The 19,913-nt window shown below is 28.7% G+C and overlaps 3 protein-coding genes across 6 annotated transcripts; 2 read left to right on the top strand and 1 right to left on the bottom strand.

Annotated features, from left to right (window-relative positions):
• The first annotated feature begins 1,594 nt into the window (after window positions 1-1,594).
• On the top strand, window positions 1,595-7,651 carry LOC112726242 (uncharacterized). Of its 4 annotated transcripts, none has more exons than XM_025775558.3 (5): window positions 1,595-2,252; window positions 2,374-2,544; window positions 2,640-2,771; window positions 2,885-3,067; window positions 7,171-7,651. In XM_025775558.3, the coding sequence occupies exons 2-5, from the start codon at window positions 2,386-2,388 to the stop codon at window positions 7,177-7,179; spliced, it is 483 nt and encodes a 160-aa protein (XP_025631343.1). In that variant the 5' UTR covers window positions 1,595-2,252; window positions 2,374-2,385; the 3' UTR covers window positions 7,180-7,651. The 4 variants fall into 4 exon arrangements, with proteins under 4 accessions (XP_025631343.1, XP_072066113.1, XP_025631342.1 ...); XM_072210012.1 differs by lacking the exon at window positions 7,171-7,651 and adding an exon at window positions 3,538-3,809; XM_025775557.3 differs by lacking the exon at window positions 7,171-7,651 and adding an exon at window positions 3,534-3,809.
• On the bottom strand, window positions 6,869-7,470 carry LOC112726244 (uncharacterized). Its single transcript, XM_025775559.3, has 2 exons — window positions 7,190-7,470; window positions 6,869-7,093 (listed from the first exon to the last, which is right to left on the bottom strand). Exons 1-2 carry the CDS (start codon window positions 7,468-7,470, stop codon window positions 7,027-7,029), a joined length of 348 nt encoding a protein of 115 aa, XP_025631344.1. The 3' UTR covers window positions 6,869-7,026.
• Window positions 7,652-11,974: 4,323 nt separating the features above from the next.
• LOC112726241 (uncharacterized) lies at window positions 11,975-13,150 on the top strand. The gene is made up of 3 exons (XM_025775554.3): window positions 11,975-12,187; window positions 12,302-12,363; window positions 12,799-13,150. Exons 1-3 carry the CDS (start codon window positions 12,130-12,132, stop codon window positions 12,916-12,918), a joined length of 240 nt encoding a protein of 79 aa, XP_025631339.1. The 5' UTR covers window positions 11,975-12,129; the 3' UTR covers window positions 12,919-13,150.
• Window positions 13,151-19,913: the final 6,763 nt, after the last annotated feature.

Below are 19,913 nucleotides of genomic sequence, written 5' to 3'. Positions count from 1 at the left end.
TTGAAAAAAAAATATTTTCTCTCAATTTTAATAAGAGTGTCATGTGACACATTTGATTATTAAATTAGATAGTAATATATGATACATAATATAGGTATATTTCAACTAAATAGTAATATATGATACATATAGAAGTATAATAAACTAAATTCTCAAAGACGTATTTATCCTTCGAACTTTATTTGCAAAATGACCTCAAGGACTTATTTGTCCTTCAAACTTTATTGTCCTTCCAACGTGACACCGTAATGGACACTTGGACACCGTTTCAGCCACGTCAGCCAGTTCCATTTGGTATATGAGAGGCAAATAGACGAAAGGACTAAATTGTCCTCCGTTTGTTAAAGTTAGGGACTTTTTTGTATTTAAATTTTGTCAGGGATGTATTTATAAAAAATTTAAAAAGTAAAGGACCTATCTGTCTTTTTTCTTTTTTTTTATTAGTTATGTATCATTACTCTTTTCAATTAAAATACATATAAGATAGTTAATTTCACCTTTATATAACAATAAATCCATATATTTATTTGTATTTATAAATTTAATTAAAATATAATTTAAAAGTTATTAACTAAAATTATTAATTGTAAATATATTAACTATTATTAAAGGCATTAACCATTTTAAATCTTATATATTAATTTTTTATAAACAAATTAAATTATTATTATAATCATCTTTCCAAACTCAATATATATATGACAAATATATTATTATTCAATTTCTATATTTTTTTGTTATATATCACCTATTTTATTACTTTAAAATTTAAATAGGTAATTTTAAAATTTTTACATCAGATATTTTCATACAAATCAATAATACGTAAACATCTATTATTAATAATATAATTATAATTTGAGATCAATAAATTTATAAAAAAAAAAATTGTCTCATAAACACGGACTTTTTGCTAGTTTATTTATATAGGAAGCCAGGGATAACTTGAGGGAAAGGTAACGCAAGACTTAGCACTTATTATAAAATAAATAATTCTATATAATAATTTATAAATTTATTTTTTATTGTCTATTTTTCTAATAAATATATAATCGCAACCTTTTTTTAACATATGTATTTAAATTTATCTTTGTCTCTTTTTTTTCCTCTCTTATTATTACATCGTTTTATTTTTCGTTAGACCAGTATATTATGTTAAAAAAATAACATGTATTTAAATTTTTATTCTTTTAAATATTAAGAGAAAATTTGAAGATGAACTAAGATTCACAATTATTATTTATATTGTGTATATATGCAATTAGTTTAAGAGCAAGCACAAAGTAATAATGATTTGTTATATAATATATACTTATGTATATTTTATTCACATTATTAAGAAGGCTCAACATCTTTTAATCATTTTTTAGAAATTTATATTTTTATACAATTTTTTTGGTACGTAATCTGAAGACATGTTAACTAAATCTATATGTATATTACTATTTTTCTTTTAACTATTACAGTTAAAATTAAATACTATATATATCAAAGATACATTAATATAAGAATATACCAAATTTTTGTTGATGCTATAAATATTAAATAAAATGAAACGGAACCAATTTTTTTTTGTCAAGACCCGGACCGCCAAGCCGGCCCAGATCCAAAGAGAGCGAAGCTCCAAATCCAACTCGACCCGGATTCTAAAACACACGGATTTGTCTATGAAGTATGAAGCATGCGATTCAAGGTGCGATCTTCTTCTCTTTGTGAAGCGCTACTGCCCGTATCCCCACCGTCGTCCATTTCATTGCCTTCGCCTGCCACGTTGTCGTCGCCTGCGTCACTGTCGTCGACCGCAACCTCGCCCACCCCTGTGTCGTGGTACTTGCCTTCCCTGCCGCCGTCGCCTGCGCCTCTGTTTTCGTACACCACGCCGTCGTATCCTGCATCACCGTTGTCGCTTGAAGTCCGAACCTGCCGACATTGAAACTTCGCGTCGAGTTTCAATGAAGCTTCGCGCTTATCGCCCGGCCTGAACGAAGTGATTTGTTCCCTCTCTTCCTGCGCCGCCGGAGAACGGAACCAATTATAAACCTACAAGAACATCTACATGGTAGTAAAAATCATGAAAATAAACCCAACAAGCAGCCCAATAAAAAGGCCAACGTATAAGCCCAATAAACCACTTACCTCCGTGAATTCAACGTTGAAGGCACCAGGAAAAAATTAATAAAAACCCTAACCCCAATTCACCAGAATCAGAATCGTCGACCTCTTTGTTCATATCATACGCTCCGGTGATTGTCGTAAGTACTCCGCCTTCTCTTCTCCGATTCACACGTTTGATTTTGTGCATCATTGAATTGAAACTCCGTGTGCTTCTATCCTGTTTCGTTGTTATTTATTGATTGATTCTGAAATTGACAGTTAGAGAGAGATATGGCTCCTGCTCCTGTCGGACCTAAAAGAGGTAGGGATGATGGGGATGGTAAACCGAAGAAAACGGTGAAAGGAACTTCTATTGTACACCGTCCGGCTAAAGAGATACTCACTGATGAACAAATTCATGAATGTTTTAGACAGTTCTTCAACATTCAGGTTCTTTTAAATTCACCACACGCTTTTTTTTTTTTTTTTTTGATAATCTCATAATTTAACTCTTTAGGGTTTTTTTATCTTTATGTTGTTTACAGAGATTCGTTCCTCCTGACGATGGAGGTAGAATGTGTTGCGGAGTTGGACCCTATCCGATGACTGATAAGTATAGTCAGAAACTTGTGAAGGATATGATTCAGAAAAGCTTGCGAATCTACAATCGCCAAAATGTTGTGTCTATGATTGTTTTTGCTTTATTGTGTTTTATTTATGTCCATAATCTTATTTATGTCTATAATCTCATTCACTAATGATTATTTTTATTCTTGTTATTACTATGTAGAAGTTGAATTTTGAGTTTGATAAGCTTGTCAGCGTTATTGATTGTGCTGTTGCTGGCCTTCTGTTTTACATTATTTTCAATGCACGCTCTGGTGATGATGCACCTCAAACCTTTTACAGCAGAGTATGGCAAACAATCAATGATAAACTCAAAGTCCAGTTCTGTGCGATTGGTGATGCGCAGGTACCATCATCATTTATCCATATTTTGGGTGTATCTTGGCATTTTAATTTGTTTATTCTAATTATGACTTTGTTGTTTGTGTGTTTGGATACATTTTTACTTTGATAGTATGGTTTTGCTTTGTGATTACTTTATCATAAGGTTTGCTTATACTGTGACTCATAATTATCTATGATTGTTAAGTTCCTTGCATGAGTAATCATAGCTACTGCCTATCATAAATCATCAAAACTATTAATGATATTGTATCTATTTTTTTCTTGTCAAGATGAAGATATTTCATTTGATTTTAGCTTCATGTTCCTTGTATATATATTGATAATTGGCTTCAAGTATTTCATAGTTTTGATTGAGTATTGTATTTAAACATTTCTCCTTATATTTCATGTGGTTGCGGTAGTCTATTTTTTTCATTGATTATTTGCATTGGAGTTAATGTAGATTCTCTTTTAATGTATTTACTTAGGAAGTTGGTACATCTCAGGATGTTGGTACTTCTCAGGCTTAAGTTGTGGAATCTGAGTTTGGATTCATGTTATATTTGTGTGTTTATAGTTTCTTCACAAAGGAAAACTCTGATGTTATATAATTTCAATACTCATGAAATAGTGCAGTGTGTATTAGTACAATGATAGATATAACTGACATCTGATGAGCACTGTTTACAGATATTATGGAATTTGTTAGTGTTCTAGCTTCTATCATTAACTTAGCTCCATTAATATAATTTTCGATTTGTGAATGGTGGTTTTAGAAGTGCTTCAAAATTTTCTTTCAGAATATCAATTGACAATGTTCTATGTTGTTTCAATAAAATAAATGACCCTAAAATTGAACATCAACAAGTTTTACTAGCTGCGAATTGTCAACTTTGAAAATTTTGAGCTTCTTCATGGTCTATAAATATTATATATTGATCATTCGGTCAATATATAAATGATTCTTATTTGAATTGTGAATTTCTAATTATTTGTTCTACTTCTGCTATTTGTAATTCAAGTTGGAGATGGAAAAAATTGGTAATCAATATGTCTTGTGATGTATTGTCAATTATTTTCATTGCAATTGAAGATGATTATTTTGTTTGGACAAGATTTTTTTTGTACAAAAGTCACCATTCTATTCTATAAATGAGAGTAATTTTATTATAATTTTATCATGAATGGAGTTTATTTCCTCAAAAATTTTAAATGGTATAAAAATTAATTACTTACAAAAATGCATTATTTTGAATTAAAATAAAATATTTATAAAAATTATTTATTTATTATTTGTTAATTTTGTGAAGTATTTTAAATTTAAACCAGTAAATCTTTTCATCCTATCACAATTTACATTAAATTGTTGTACTGGTCCTATAATAGTTTAACATGAGACATGATATTATTAAATGTATTTGTTATGTTTAATCAAATTTTTTGCTTGAAAGGCTAAAACGACAAAAAAAACTTATTTATAAATACACAATATTTCACCTACATTTTTTTCACTAAGTATAATATTTTTTATTGCATAAACTAATGTAATCTCTACTAAATTCGATTAGTTCACATATCATACATAAATCACAACAATGGTAAAACATGACGTATGTCTAGTGGTAACTAAATCATACAACAATTAGGTTGATTTGAAAAAAATGGAATTTAGTGGATAGAGTTAGTTACCACTAGAATAAATAATAAGGTTAGATTAGGGTATAATTTATGTTTTAGTATTTTGTGATTTGTGTATGATGTGTGATCTAATAATTGAATTTTATAGAGATTTCATTAATTTATACTAAAATTTAGAGATTTTTAATAAATTTATAAGTTTTTTTTTTTTTTTTTTTTGTGTTAGAACTTGATGAGATGGGATAAACTAAAACAATTGTGATAGTTTTATTAAGTTTGTTTTTTAGATTTCTAACCATTATTATGTTTTTAACTATTTTGTCTTCATGTGATATAAGAGTGTACCTAAATTGAAATGCACATTGGGAGAAAAATTTACAAAATAATTCATTGAGTACATGCAAAATCACTCAAATAGACAATCTATTATTATATTAAAATTTAGAGAGCTTAAGAGTTTTGACTATAAGTATTTATTTCTTTTTTATAATATTTTTAGCCATACATACATAACTATAAATTTTATATAATATATTATTTTGTAATTTATATTAGTGTTTTGGTGACGTTATTTAGGAACATAAACCAGTCAGATGACTTATATAATGGTACACGACTATAGGTTAGGAGATTTAAAAATCACTTAGTTGAATGCAAAATACTTACAGAGATTAAAATAGGAGGAATTGCATTAATCCCAAGGATTATTATGGTTCCAAATAATGATAATATTCTAATCAAGTTTTAGAGAAAATAATTTTCATTGATAGTGTCCTTTGGTATGATAATCAACAAGATTCAAGGACATATGCTGAAAATCGTGGATCTATACAGCTGTCTTCCTAATATTTCTTTCAAAAGAAAAAAAAAAAGTTTATTAGTGGTGTATATATACATAAACAAATTACTACATACATCTTTTAACGAGTTTCTTATGATGCTAAATTATTGATGGAACAAAAATAAGTTATTATATATATTTATATAAACTAAATGGAATTTTTTAAGTTTAAACTATTAATTTTTAAATTCTTTTATATTCTAATTTATCCAACTGAAATAAAATTAGCTAATTATGAGATTAAATTCTTTTTTATACTTTTTTTAATGCGATATTCACAAAAACAAAACCACTCATATAAGAGTATCTCTTGACATTAAGAATCAATTTTACTGGAAAGATAAAGTACCAAAATCTAAGTTAACATTATAGTTTTTAACACTGTAATATACTACTAGTATAATTGAATCAAATATTGATCACCCGTTTTCACTTTTCATTTTTCACTTATATATGATAAACCATGATAATTCATTTATGATTTATGATTTATTAGTTTATCATCTTCATCATACATGTTACAATATATAAAAGTTAATCTAACTTGTGTTGTTAAATGAAAAAGCGCATATGAAAAACAGATTTTTCAATCACAAAATCAATATCAAATGCAAAAGCAACTTAACATGATAACAGGATAATTAATACTTAGTTCCTCCTTTATCTAAGAAAACATATTATGTTTATATCCATGTTTATGTTTATTCTCTCAATTTTTCAAAACAACTATTTTTTATATTAAAGAAATCTAATTGTGATATATCAAAGCATGAAAAAAATCCTTAATTAAATTCTTTTTCCCCTTTTTGCATTATTAAAACAAAGAGAAATTGCTCGGTAGAACCCTTAACCAAAAGCCTCAGAGACACTTCAGTCTCCAATTCCTTTACACAAGCAACAAATTGTTCCTTTTCAAGCTTAATGTTATTCATGTCATTTTCAAAACATTGATTAAAACATGTAGCAAAATTGCTGGGCAAATCCCTTTGGCAGTGAACACACACCATAGATATTATCTATTTATGAAATTTGCAAGATTGCCCTTGAATGTTTGAAATATATCTTCTTAGATATAGGATATGCCATGGGAACAATTCCACCTTTAAGATTATTTGTTACACACATAGCAATAATAATGAAGTTGCTTCCTCACCTCCTCTGAGCCTTCCACAAATTTTGCCTCCATTTTGCATGTCTCTTCCATGACATCACCTTCATCATAGTCTTTCCTCTTTGTCCACAACACCACCATCATCCCAGTTGGAACCCCAAGAAGTTCCAAGTTGAGGATGAAGATCCATTTTCAAACTTAGTTTCCGTTTTGTCAAGAACAGTAGCAAAAAATTGAACAGAAATGTTTAACATGCTTTCAATTTGCTGGCACAAGGGTGACCTAAAGAAGTCAGTTTTATTGTGACAATGTGCTTATACATATAGCAATTTATAAAAACAAGGAAGCAACAACGTAAATCAAAAGAAGAGTTTAATTAAATGGCATTATATCAACGTAGAATGATGGAATCCTCTGGAGGTGGAGGTTGAACTGCTTCTTCTTGAGCTTTCAATGTGCTATCATTGGAAAGAGCCATGATCAGTTGTAAATAACTGTAAATAATTCTTTTATGAAAATTGAATTCAATTGATAGGTAAATTAGGGCAACTCACTCAGATGGCTCCGCTGAGTGTTCATACTTGGGCCTCTTGGGAACATACTCATCAGATGGCTCAAATTGGGGTTTCTCACGAACTATGGCATCCCTTTGGCGAGCTTGTTCCCGGATAATGGATCTGAATTGCCCCTCCATGTATCGATCTATTCTCCTCAACTCATCCATAATCATGGAATACTCGAGAGAAGGAGGAACATCCTCAGATGGCTCAGATTGGAGCTTCTGCAACAGTTCCATATAGATCTTACGGCTCTCTGGTGGTGACGATGATTCCATCTCTGCAACAAACAACGATCTCTCGAATCTCGAATCTCGAATCTCGATCTCCTCTTGTATAGCTCCACTCCTAGTTACTAGCACAACTCTTTTATTTTTAAGTAACAAACCATGTTTTTCAATTTTATTTATTAACTAGTCACTTAATTTTAAAATTTATCTTTAATTTATTTGAATTATTATTTTATCATTTATTTTATTTTATAATTTTAACATTAATATTTTTAGTTTCGGATCTTAACTTTTTCTTTTCAATCCTAATATTAATAATTTTATAATTTATCATTAATTTTTTTTAATTATTTAATTTTTATAATTGTAATAGTTTATAAATCTCTTTTTACTGTGTTTATTAATTTGTTGCAATGACTCTAATTATGTTATATTAATTGTTAAGTGTGAGTTTTTTTTGAAGTTGGAGAAATCACCATTTACACAAAAAAAAAATTATTATTCAAATAATTAGGCCTGTTGAAATAGACTAAACCCATCATGTCAATATATTTATCCGTTTAACGGGTAGATTTTATCTTTAAAATTAAGTCTATTTAAATTTCGGACTAAACGGGCTGAATTCGATTAACTCGAAAAAAATTACAAGTTTAACAGGTGGCTCATTTAATTTTTTTATATATTTTTTTAAATAACACTTTTAGACAATATTTCTCCTGACTCGACTCGAAAATACGCCCCATCAACTAAAAAAATACTGTTTGATTAAAGTTTTTGACATAAAAATAATATTTTGTATCACAAATATTTTTTAAAAAATAAAATAAAAAGATAAATAGGCGAATCCGTTTAACCCATTGAACTGACTATAAACAGTCCAAACTAAAAATTTATAGCCCGTAATTGAAGCGAACTTAAACGGTCGAATCTAAATAGGTTAGGCTAGCCCATTTAACGACCCTACAAATAATCAATTGATTTGTGAATGAAAACAGTTTTTCTTTTAAAACAATCGGTTATTTTATGAAGAGACAAAAGTTTGGTTTTCTTCTAATGAATTAATCAATTAATTTTATTACTTATCCATTCAACAAATTAACTCTATCCATTCATTTCTAACTTAAAATAATCAATTTTTTTATATATATAATTGATTTAGTAAGATTCTAATTGACTTAGGGCTTGTTTGGGTGAGCTTTTAAAAAAAGATCTTTTTTCGAGTTATCTTTTTTTAAAAGATCTTATAGAGAAGTAAAAGTAATTTTATGTTTGGATATCTCATGTAAAAAGGTCTTTTTATCAATCAATTATGTTTGGATATAACAATATAAAAGTACTTTTTTGTTTATTTATTACATGAAAAACATCTTTTTTTTTAAAGAAAAAAGATCTTTTAAAAAAAGATGTAAATTACAGCTTCTCAAAAAAGATCTTTTTTTGATTTTACTAGTGCTTTTACTTTTACTACTAGAAATTTGCCAAACACGTTAAAAAATAAAAAAAGATCTTTTTTCATTGAAAAAAGATCTTTTTTTAACAAAATAATGGCGCCCAAACATGTACTTAATCGAATCTAAAAGATGCTACGATTATATTATATCATTAGATTTTCCATATTTATATCTAAAATTTTAATTTTTTTTTTACAATATATCTTGGTTTGCCTTTATTCACATTTTTATCGCTCATTTAAATTATCCCAAACTTAGTAATCTCTAAGTGCCAACTAAAAAAAAAACAATTCTCGTGACAAACATTTAAACAAAAATAAAAATAACTCTTAAGTGAATATTTTTTTATCTTCTATATCTCCCAATCAGAATTTAATATAGACAACATAAAAATGGAAACACACTAAATATCAAAGAAGAAAACTATATCAGCAAAGGTTGTGAATTGAATCTAGTTCAGTTCAAATTGATTGCCTTTTTCTTTGAACAAATCATCATATATAGAGCTTGTTGATAATTTCCTTTAATGTATAAATCATTTCCCTAATTGTTGTAGTAGTCGTTCGTTGCACTCACTAAGGAGATAGCCATTAACTTTAATTGAAAATAACTTCCTTTTTTGACTTGATTACAATGTGTAGCAACTTTTCTATCATAAAGCAATCTGATAATTGTTATGCACATAATAAGAAACATTAATTATATTTATCATCACAAGAATTAATATTTAAATCTTGACTCAACAAAATATACAACAAACATATTAAACAAATAAAAAATATTTACTTTTTATAAAATGTATTTTAATTAATTATCTTAATATATATTCTAAAGATATGTATGAGTTAAATCTTAATAATAATAATAAATCTCAAAAAAAAAATTATAATGAATATGTTAGACTTGTTTAGTACTAAGTGGCAAGAAGTAACGAAGTTTGATGTAATAAGAATTTGGGGAATGATATTGCGGGATGAAAATATGTTGAATCGGATGGTGCCTCAAGTGGTTTAGTGTTAATTTGGGATGAAATAATGTTTAAAATGAGTCGCTGTCATAAAGGGAAGCTTTAGTTATGTGTTGAAAGGGTCTTATTAAAAATAATTTCAATAATGTTTTTTTGGTGTATGGGGCTCATACAAGAGAAGAGAAATTTGCTGAGTGGGACAAATTGAGTTATATTGCAGGATTATGTCCGTCTCTATGGGAGACTTCAACGAGATTGTGCTGGTGAAGAGGAGAAAATATATTCTCAGATTAACAGAGTTTAAGTAAGAATTTGATACAACAATATATGCAACTGGAGGATAGGGGTGCACATGGGTCGGGTGAAGCCGGGTTTGATGTGACCCAGACCCGACCCGAAAATATACACCGGGTCTATTTATTAGACCCGAACCCGACCTAAATCCGATAAAACCAATACAATTTCGGGCCACAATTATACCGGGTGAAAACCGGATCGTTAACATTACATTACGTTGATACCTTCTTATAAGCTAGCATGTAAAAATATCCAAATTTCCAAGACTCCAACCATTATTTGACATGGTAAAATTCACTTAGAAAAATATAACAAGAACCAACCCTTCTTCAAAATTAAAGCATAACCACAATCAATACTAAAGCATAACTACAATCAATACTAATATTGTCTAATAACACCAAATATTTAAATTAATACAAATAACACAATATTATGCATTAGTCTAAAGTCTTATGCATTCTAAACATAAAACATTAACTTATAGTCTTATAATGACTAATAACACAAAATATTAAGATTTACAATACTTAAATTTCACATAAGAATAGCCATGATCCATCACTAATAATACAAAATATTAATTGTGTATGATGACCGGGCCACCGGGCTGACTTCGGGTGACCCGAGCTATGACCCGGACCTGACCCAAAATAATAACTGGGTCTATTTTTGAGACCATTATCTGGCCCTAAACCCAATGAAATCACACCAAATTAGCCCCTAAAGTGTTCGGGGCCGGGCCGGGTCTTCGAGCCGGACCGGGCCATGTGCACTCCTATTGGAGGACTTATACTTAGCGATCTTACAATAGATTTGACAGAGTTTTAATAAGAGTGGAGTGGTTGAAAATGTTTCTATAAGTACAAAATTAGAAATACACTATAAAAAGGAAGAGCACAAAAAATAATTAATGAGTCTTTTTGTAATTTTTTTTGAAACTTTTTTGTTTGTTTATTGTTACTCTTGCTTCACTTATTATATTGAACTCTATTATTTAAAAAAAATAATAATTAATAAGCTCATTGAAAATATTCGGAAGTATTTTTTTTATTCCTCCTTTTTTATTTCATTTTTCTTTGCCGAATTGTTGTTATGAAATCTGAAGGGATTAGCTGGCGATTAATTATTTAATCATGTCTAGTTTCTATATTTATTGTTTGGACTGCTCAAGGACCAGTATATCCTTGGCTTTTGATCAAATAAATAAAATTCATATATCTTAGTGGGTAGTGACGACGGGAATCTCATCTTGCTTGAGCAACTAATCAACTTATTAGGAATGTACGAATAAAATTGGATTTGTCTCAACTTAGACTTAATTTTAATATACATTAGTTTTATTTTTTAGACTTTAATTTAATCCTTAAATTTAATGAAATTTAAATATTTTCAGATCACAATTATACTAAATTTAAATTGGATGAAAATCAAACTTTTAAAATATAAAAAATTATTATTTTATTTTTTATTCAAAAATACGAAATATTTCATGAGCTTGTACATTATTAATTCAGTAAAATACATACAAATATTTAATTAGTGAAATATGAATAACTTATTACATTGACATTTCATTTTCATGATTGTAAATTAATAAATTTAAAATATAAATATCTAAAATTAATAAAAATATAAATCTAATTTTTATGTTTTAGTTTAAATTAAAGAATGTTATAATTTTATAAACTTACAAAATTAAAATAGAATAATTAATAAACAGATAAATACTTTTTTGCGGCGCCTCTGAAAATGATAATTAACAAATTTGGGGAGGAAAATGTGAAATGAGCAAACTGAGAGGACCAAATGTAAATTAAGTAATTAACTGAAAAATAAAAGGCTTCTAATAATATAGTTGAGGATTTCTGTGGGATTAGGGTTTAACTCGAACTGATTCAGCGCACACTGTAATCAAATACCTAACCCTAGAGGCTCGAAAATTTTCCCCAAATCTTCTGTATTTGTGAGTTCATCAATCAGCAATTGAAAATGTCGAAGAAGAACAACCTCGCTAAGAGAAAGAAGCAGTACGAATTCGATCTCCAAAGTACTGTCTGCCACTCTCTCCTCTGCAAAAATTTCCCAATTCTTTTTTGCCAATTTTGAAAATTCAAGCTTTCGTGTTCTAATTGTTCTGTTGTTGCGGTAAATTCACTTTCAGGAGAGAAGCAGGAGAAGCTGAAGAAAGAACAGAAGCTCAACGCAAAGAAAAACAAGATGAAAGTAAGTTTCCCCTTTCAATTTCTCAATTCCTTTTTTATTTTCTATTTTTTGTGTAAGAAAGTTAGGAATGTTTGTTTTGAGCTTACTATACCTTTATAGATTCCAACTTTGATAATTTGATATAAAAGGTTCTTTCTCTTTTTGGTGAGTGTGGAAAAGTGGTTATCCTACTTACCACTATGATATGAAGTTTTGTTAAGTGAGGATACTGCATCAAATTTGCTTTCTTTATGTGATTCCACTGTTGCATTAGCAAAGGTGTTCGACTCAACTACCATGATCTCATAACTAATGCAAACACAAACATCTAATTGGCTTATAAAACTCTCTTACATTGTGATTGCATAGCAATTAAACTCATGTGTGGCTATTTATTGTGGTGTGTGTGTGTTAACTATTAAGGATTAATGGTATTCTGTTGGGAAATATTTATAGGTTGATGGTGGCAAGAAGAAGGGTGGAAGTGGATTTCAAGTGGGGAAGAGAAAGCTGAAGACCAAGTTGACAGCAGTAGCTAAAGCTAAAGCTACACAGGCAATGGAGCTTGATAAATGAGGTTTGACTTCATTTTTGTGATTTTAGGTGATGTATTTAACCTTGATGGATCACAGAGTTGTTGACGTTCGATAATCCTTTCTTTTTTTTTCTGCTTTCCACATAAGGTTGTGACTTGCAAGCTCTGTATATTAGGCAGACTGATTTCATTGTAATAGTTGTCTCTCTTCTACAATTTTGTCTCTAATCACCATCTATGAACTTTATAATACAATCTAAGAATTTCCATTTACATATTACTATTCATTGATAACAAATTATGCTCGTATATTCAACTTTGTTGTGGTAGTTGTCTCTCCTCTGTAACTTTGCCTCTGATCATCTATGAACTTTATACAATTTACAGATCTATCTTTTCATCTTATCTTATTATTGATAAAAGACAATTTACACTCGTGTCGTCACACGCAGCCTATATAGTGTTTGTTGGATAAATTAGTTGTTGATAGGAAGAAAGCTAAGCTTTTTGTTTACTTGATGCGGTATATACTTAGTACTAGCACTGAGTGAAGTTCATTATTATAGGATCTTGTGAGGTGTAATTGATTTATTAATGTCCTTCTATGCCATCTAAGTCTGCATATGTGCATCTTGAGCATCAAATATTTGCATCTTGTCCTTGATTCCGATGTCTTAAGAATGGTAATGAGTTTGTTGATGTAAGTGCTGTTAAAAATGATTGGTAGTGACTTGTGAGTAATGCTGAATCTCAGAAAGATTTTGGGAGACTAATGCTTGTGAGTAATGTTTGAAATCCTTAAGAATGGTAGAAAACCGAAAATTGCAGTGTTTTTCACATCCTGTTTTTGTGTAAAAATATTTCTTCACATCCTTTTTTTTTTTTTTGGGTCGGTGGATTGGACAACCCCCAATCCTAGGTACACAGTACACACCCACACACTCCTCACATATTTACCCATTTTTTCTTCTCGGTTGCAGCTGGTAGGACTCGAATCCGAGACCTTTGAGATGGGGAGGGGGCGAAATGCCGTGTGATTGGAAGAAATAAGCCCAAAATTGTATAGTATAGGTGGCCCAACTAGCAAAGCTCTCACCAAATTAAAAAAAAAAGGGGTAAGGTAACATAATAGAAATTAGAAAGAATTCAATACCAAAACAAAAAGAACTTAGAAAGAATGTTTCTGAAACACCCCCCCCCACCCCGGCCCACAAAAAAAAAAGAGAAGAAATTAGAAAGGATTTTACTCTTTACCTGCTGATCTCAAAAAACGAAAAGGAAAAAAGAGTATTACCCTTTCTTGTGGAAATTTTTCTTTTGGTACCTTGCTTTATAAAGATTCATTTGACTTTAGTAGATGGGAAATTATATTTATATTCGAAATAGTATTCGAGATTACTTTAAATCCCTCTAGTACGAAAATAGTGTGGGACCATAATTTATCTATAAACCCTTTTTTTAACATTTGGTCACTCTTTTAGTTAACATGAAAAGGAGATTACAGTAATTATGATTTAATGTCTAAAGTCAAATACAGTGGTACATTTAGTTTGAAAATTGTTTCTTCAACCTAATCTTTATATTAAAAGCTTTAAGAGTTCTATAATTAGTGGCAAAAAAGATGACTTTTAAGAATTTAAAATTGGAACAATTTTAAGTTTAGTTATGTATCTAATGCTATTGAAATTTTAATTTTTAACATGTCAATAATGCTCTTTTTTGGATCCTTAAAGAATATTCTTGTAACATTTGTCAGTAAAAGTCCAAATTCGTTTTGGTAGTTAAAATCTTGAATTTAAAATGGGAAAATAAATAAATAAGTGTCCTAATTCCTAAGAAAACCTGAAAACCTAGAGCTTAAATATAAAATCACTGATTTTTTTTTTTAAAAAAGAAAAAGGAAAAGGAGTACCAATGATTGCATACGTTAATAGTAGGGCCCAACCTTTCGTTGAACAAAACCTCGGCCACAAGCTCAATGATGCATGTATTCGTACTAAGTTTTGGTTTTGGAATTTCGGTGTGTCGTGTGTGCATGCATTTCTATTGTACTGCTAACTGCTAGCTAATAGGGTTGTCATTCCTAGATTGGACTTTTTTTTTAATTATTATTTTATCGTGACTTGAAACTATTGCATCCGAGTTTTTTTTTTTTATTATTATTATTACGAATTTAACTCATTATTTGTCAGTTTCAGTCTTTCAGGCTTTCGGACTTTACTATAGGAAACATTTCAAGTCGAAGAGTACCGGTGCACCATTTGTTTTAACTGTTAATTTTAATTAATATATAATATATATATTTTTTATAATTCAGATCAACGGTTAAAATAACTGGAACACCGATACTTCTAATGCACTTGAAATGTTTCCAAAACTATAAAGAATAGTTTGGTTAAGAGTTTTGTGGACTGCATATAATCATATAGATATATGATATATCATAGTAATCTACCTATTTTACTAGTACTTCACAAAGCATTCATTACTTTGTTGTAATCAAATATGAGTAATGTGTTGATTGTTTTATTCATTTTTCAACGAGTTAAATTTAAAATAATTTTGTTAATAAGATAAGATCTTAAAAGTTTTATTAATAAATTAATATAATCTTTAAAAATTTAGTTGTCTCAATTTTTAATTTGGCTTTTTGAAAGATATAATCTTTGGATCATGATTTTGAGTGGTGTGTTTGGTCATTTTCTCCATCTGCTCAAAACATTTTCCTTCTTCATCTATGTATACCACAATTTCCTTCATTCCCTTCTATCACCCCACACATTATAAAAAAAAAAAAAAAAAAAAAAAAAACCCTAAATCCTAAACATCCAGAGGGTCTACATTGAGATTGATCACTCACATAGTGGACTCTACATTAAGATTGATCACTCACATAGTGAAAAAGGAAAAAATGACATTCTCTAATTTTAAACTTTTACATGTAAATTTTAGTTTAATCTCTTTAAAATATTATTTTAATTTTATTTTATTATATAAATATTTTTTGTTTTTCTATAATATTTTATCTAATTCTATCCCTACATGATGCTTATAATTATGAAAACGACGGCACATCTGTTTTGATTGGATGTTAAAAACAACGCGATATTAATTAGTTGGCTCACCACTCTGTGTTTAGCCATTTTTCTACTTAAGCAATCAAATTAAATTACGAAAATATTTGATAATAAAAAAAATTAACTAAAATTAAAAATAATGAATGTTAAATAAAATAAATTTAATTATTTTTTTCTCTATCTAATATTACTGGTAAATTATATATATATTAAAGGACATAGCGGTATTAGCATATATGTTGACATCAACCAGTCAAATGCAATATTAATATATATTAAATTTTGTAGAAATAGAGGAATCTAATTCATTATTTATTCATGATTCCCCTGTGGGCCAAATCAAGGAATTTTGTTTTTAATTACGACTTCTGTACTTTAGGCATTACTCGATAATACATGGCACTAATCGTCAATATATATATACATACATGTCAAGCCAACTACATTTTTTCCTCTCTCTTTTTTAGGGGTGAGCACGGGTCGGTTTGGTTTAGATTTAAGATAAAATTAAGACCGAACCGATCAAAATATAATTGGTTCAATTTAATTTGGATTTGTATTTTTTTGTGTATGTATCCGAACCAAACCAAACCGATTAAGAATGAATTGGTTCAATTCGGGTAATTGGGTACCCAATGACTTTAAAATTCATAAAAAAACCAAATTTTATCTTAAAAATTCAACAAATACAATAAACATGTAACTTCAATATAAATGATCTAAACATATTGAATACCAAATACATTAAAAATTAAACTCATTAAAATTTAAACATATTAATAGTGAATAATCTCACTAAAAGCCACTAAAAATCATATTTATTTTTTATTTTTTTATTTAATTAATATATGATCGAATTCACGGGTTAGTTTGAGTTCCGCACCCCCAAAACCGATACTCAAACCAATTACTAACAAAGGTTATTGGTTTGGTTCGGGTTAGACCCAATTACCTGTTGATTCCAGAACCAATTTAATTGGTTCAGTTCAGGTTCAGACAGGTAATCGGGTACCCGATACCCGTGTTCACCCCTACTCTTTTCTGGAGTTTAGTAGGGTTAATAATATTATTTTGAGCTGACATATTAATATTGATCTATTTTTATATCGATGCGCGCGAAGAACATATCATATGTCTGTTAAAAAATAGTTTAAAGATTGAAAGTGACCCATAGTGAGATGAGATCTTATATGTGTAACAAGTTATCAAAATAAGCAAGGATCTAATCATTGCTTGGAAACATATAATAACACTCTTTTTGAGCCAACACTTCTGATTTTATCATTATTTAAGCATTTTTTCACCCTTTTTTTTTTTCGTACAGGCATTAGTTTAAGAATCAATATTAAGAATGGGAAAGGATTAATCTCTTCCAATTTGAGCCTCGATTTTAATTGAGAGAGGTGTTCGTATTAATGCTAGTAATTTCATTTGGTCATTTGTATTTAGCGACCATTTTATTTAAGGAAGAAATATACATCAATTTATTTTAAAGAGTTAACAATTTTAGGTGCGAACCTTTTGTTGTTGATAGTAATTTTAGAGATAATAAGAGAATATATAATTCTGTTTGTTTGTTCTATTTGTCTTTTTTTTATTTGTTTTATTTTATCTGTTCGTGTTTTCTATACCTCACTTTATGTGTTGAGCTTCTATTTATAAAAAAAAAGAAAAAGATAATGATCACACTTAATTATTGTCCTAATTTAACATTTAAAGTTTATAATGGTTTGATTAGCTAACTAATTCTGTCCGAATTCATGAAGTACAATCATGAAATCTTATTTTATATTAAAGACAGAAGTGTAGTTACTCAGATCCATATGGTTTTAATCATTTACAATGATGAGTGGTAGTAATATTTTATATAAAGTAGTATAATTAAGAGAAATTAATTATTTGTTTTTTCTTTTGTGACTAATTAATGATTTGGTTTAAAAGAACATTTTCTACTTTTATTTTTAATATTTTTATTTTTAGAATTTTATAAATAATAGTAAAAATAATAACATCATATGAACCATGTATTGGAAATAATAAAACAACAATCTAATTAATCACACTAACATACAATTACATATAACCCTAAGAAAATATTTCAATTCAATGATATATATATATATATATATATATATATATATATATAAGTAGCCTTCTCCATCAATTTTGGTAGTGGGAAACAACACTTATGAGGAAAGCAAAATATGAGGTAGGAATTCAAAAAGCAAAGAGATTTATATGTGTGGGATGAAGCATACCTCAACCTCTCTATTTCATTAGAGTCAACATAAGTGGTGTCTTTTGGTACATATAAAGTCTTCTAAGGAATTATGAGTGTTTCATTGACTAAGAAACCCTACTTGTTATTTGTTAGGAACTCCATTCACATCTTAATTTCTTTTCTAACAGCAATAAAACAGTTCATTATTGCAAGTAAATTAAACAATCATCTAATCTTTATTTTGAAAGAGAAAGAGAGAGAATTAGATTGTTAATAATTTTCTCTTTAGTACTCACTAACTATGACTTATAATTCTTAAGAAAAATACTATACATAAACTTGAGATCAAACTATCTATTTATATTAGAATTTAATTTTGATGCACTATCGTTAATATAGACTACAAAGTAGTTTTACACGTGCATCCAATTATGTAATATCATATAAGTAAAAATAACTACCATTCACATTAATCGCATGAATAGTTATCCAAAAAAATAGATATGATTGCACTAACTGTATAAATCGTATAAATTAAACTCTTTATATTAATTTTGTAAAGGCAAAAAAAATTTAATCATATAACTTGTAAACAAGTTGTATATTATTTGTCATAATATAAGAATTAATAAAATTTTCAACTATATTACAATATGATACTTGTAGCTAAATACTTGCAACTTGATCCATAATTTCACTATATTATTTAACAATTAAGATTATCATCATTTGTTTTTAACACATTGACAAACTAAAATTGATTTGGATTTTTTCACTGGATATAAATGCAAGTAGAATACAACTAACTTAAAATTTGATTTTGTTAATGACACACTTGTTAAGATTATTAATGAAAACAGAGTTTTAACCTTAATTATAAATTTATCAATACTATTAAGTCATTATACAAACCCCTTTCATTGTGGAATGGAGAGTTTAAAGAGAGAAAGAAAGAGGGAAAGGGAGTGAAGGATCCAATTGAAGCTATCCAAATGCAAACTTTCCAAAGATATTTTGTTGAGTATGGGCGATGGGGCCACTCCCATTTTTTTTTTTTATCAAAAATATGAAGACTCGAACCTGCAACCTCTTAGATGAGTATAAGGAGATTATGCCATTTGAGCTATTACTCATTGGCAATTTGAAAAGATATGTGACTCGAACTCGCGACTTTTTAATTGAATATGGAGAGTCTATGCCATTTGAACTATAACTCATTGGCATAATAAAAATTTTTAAATGTACTAATACTGATATTTTAATAATTTTTAATTATTATATTAGTACATTTAAAAATTTTCTCATAATATAATACGGAGAGAGAGAATCAGAAGCAAAAACAAGTCATGAAGACTGTATTTAAGTAATTATAGATAAAAGATGACTAATAAATTTAACTGAGCAATCTTAACCCTTTAGATTTTTGTTTTTGTTAACGTATAAATAAGAGAAGAGCTCAATTATTGTAGTGGTGTGTAAAAAGTGAAAAGTAAAAAGTAAAAAGCAGAGAAAAGAATCGAGAAAAGTGAAGAGAAGTCACGTGCAAAGAAAGTGAGGTTCCAAGTGGCAAACCCGTTTCTCAGTCAGACTCACGAGCCTTCTCGTTTATAACTCACGCGCTCACGTGGCGCGTTCATGTCTCACTGTTCTCTGCAGCAATCCCGTAAGTGCTTATGCCTTCCATCATTCATTTTTTTTTGGGTTATCGGCGATATTTTCCTAGCAAGCTTAACTTTAT

Source organism: Arachis hypogaea, chromosome 12 (assembly GCF_003086295.3).
Source record: "Arachis hypogaea cultivar Tifrunner chromosome 12, arahy.Tifrunner.gnm2.J5K5, whole genome shotgun sequence".
In the NCBI taxonomy this organism is placed as follows: Eukaryota; Viridiplantae; Streptophyta; class Magnoliopsida; order Fabales; family Fabaceae; genus Arachis; species Arachis hypogaea.
The sequence above is the reverse complement of the archived record's forward strand: the minus strand, read 5'-3'. Positions and strand labels throughout refer to the sequence as shown.

Bases quoted from the DNA above. Each gene is read 5' to 3' on its own strand.
- LOC112726242 (XM_072210012.1), top strand. From the start codon at position 2,386: ATGGCTCCTGCTCCTGTCGGACCTAAAAGAGGTAGGGATGATGGGGAT. The intron at 2,545-2,639 runs GTTCTTTTAAAT...TGTTGTTTACAG, and splicing joins GACAGTTCTTCAACATTCAG to AGATTCGTTCCTCCTGACGA. The intron at 3,068-3,537 runs GTACCATCATCA...TTACTTAGGAAG, and splicing joins GTGCGATTGGTGATGCGCAG to TTGGTACATCTCAGGATGTT.
- LOC112726244 (XM_025775559.3), bottom strand. From the start codon at position 7,470: ATGGAATCATCGTCACCACCAGAGAGCCGTAAGATCTATATGGAACTG. The intron at 7,094-7,189 runs GTGAGTTGCCCT...TTCCAATGATAG, and splicing joins CACTCAGCGGAGCCATCTGA to CACATTGAAAGCTCAAGAAG.
- LOC112726241 (XM_025775554.3), top strand. From the start codon at position 12,130: ATGTCGAAGAAGAACAACCTCGCTAAGAGAAAGAAGCAGTACGAATTC. The intron at 12,188-12,301 runs GTACTGTCTGCC...ATTCACTTTCAG, and splicing joins GTACGAATTCGATCTCCAAA to GAGAGAAGCAGGAGAAGCTG. The intron at 12,364-12,798 runs GTAAGTTTCCCC...AAATATTTATAG, and splicing joins CAAAGAAAAACAAGATGAAA to GTTGATGGTGGCAAGAAGAA.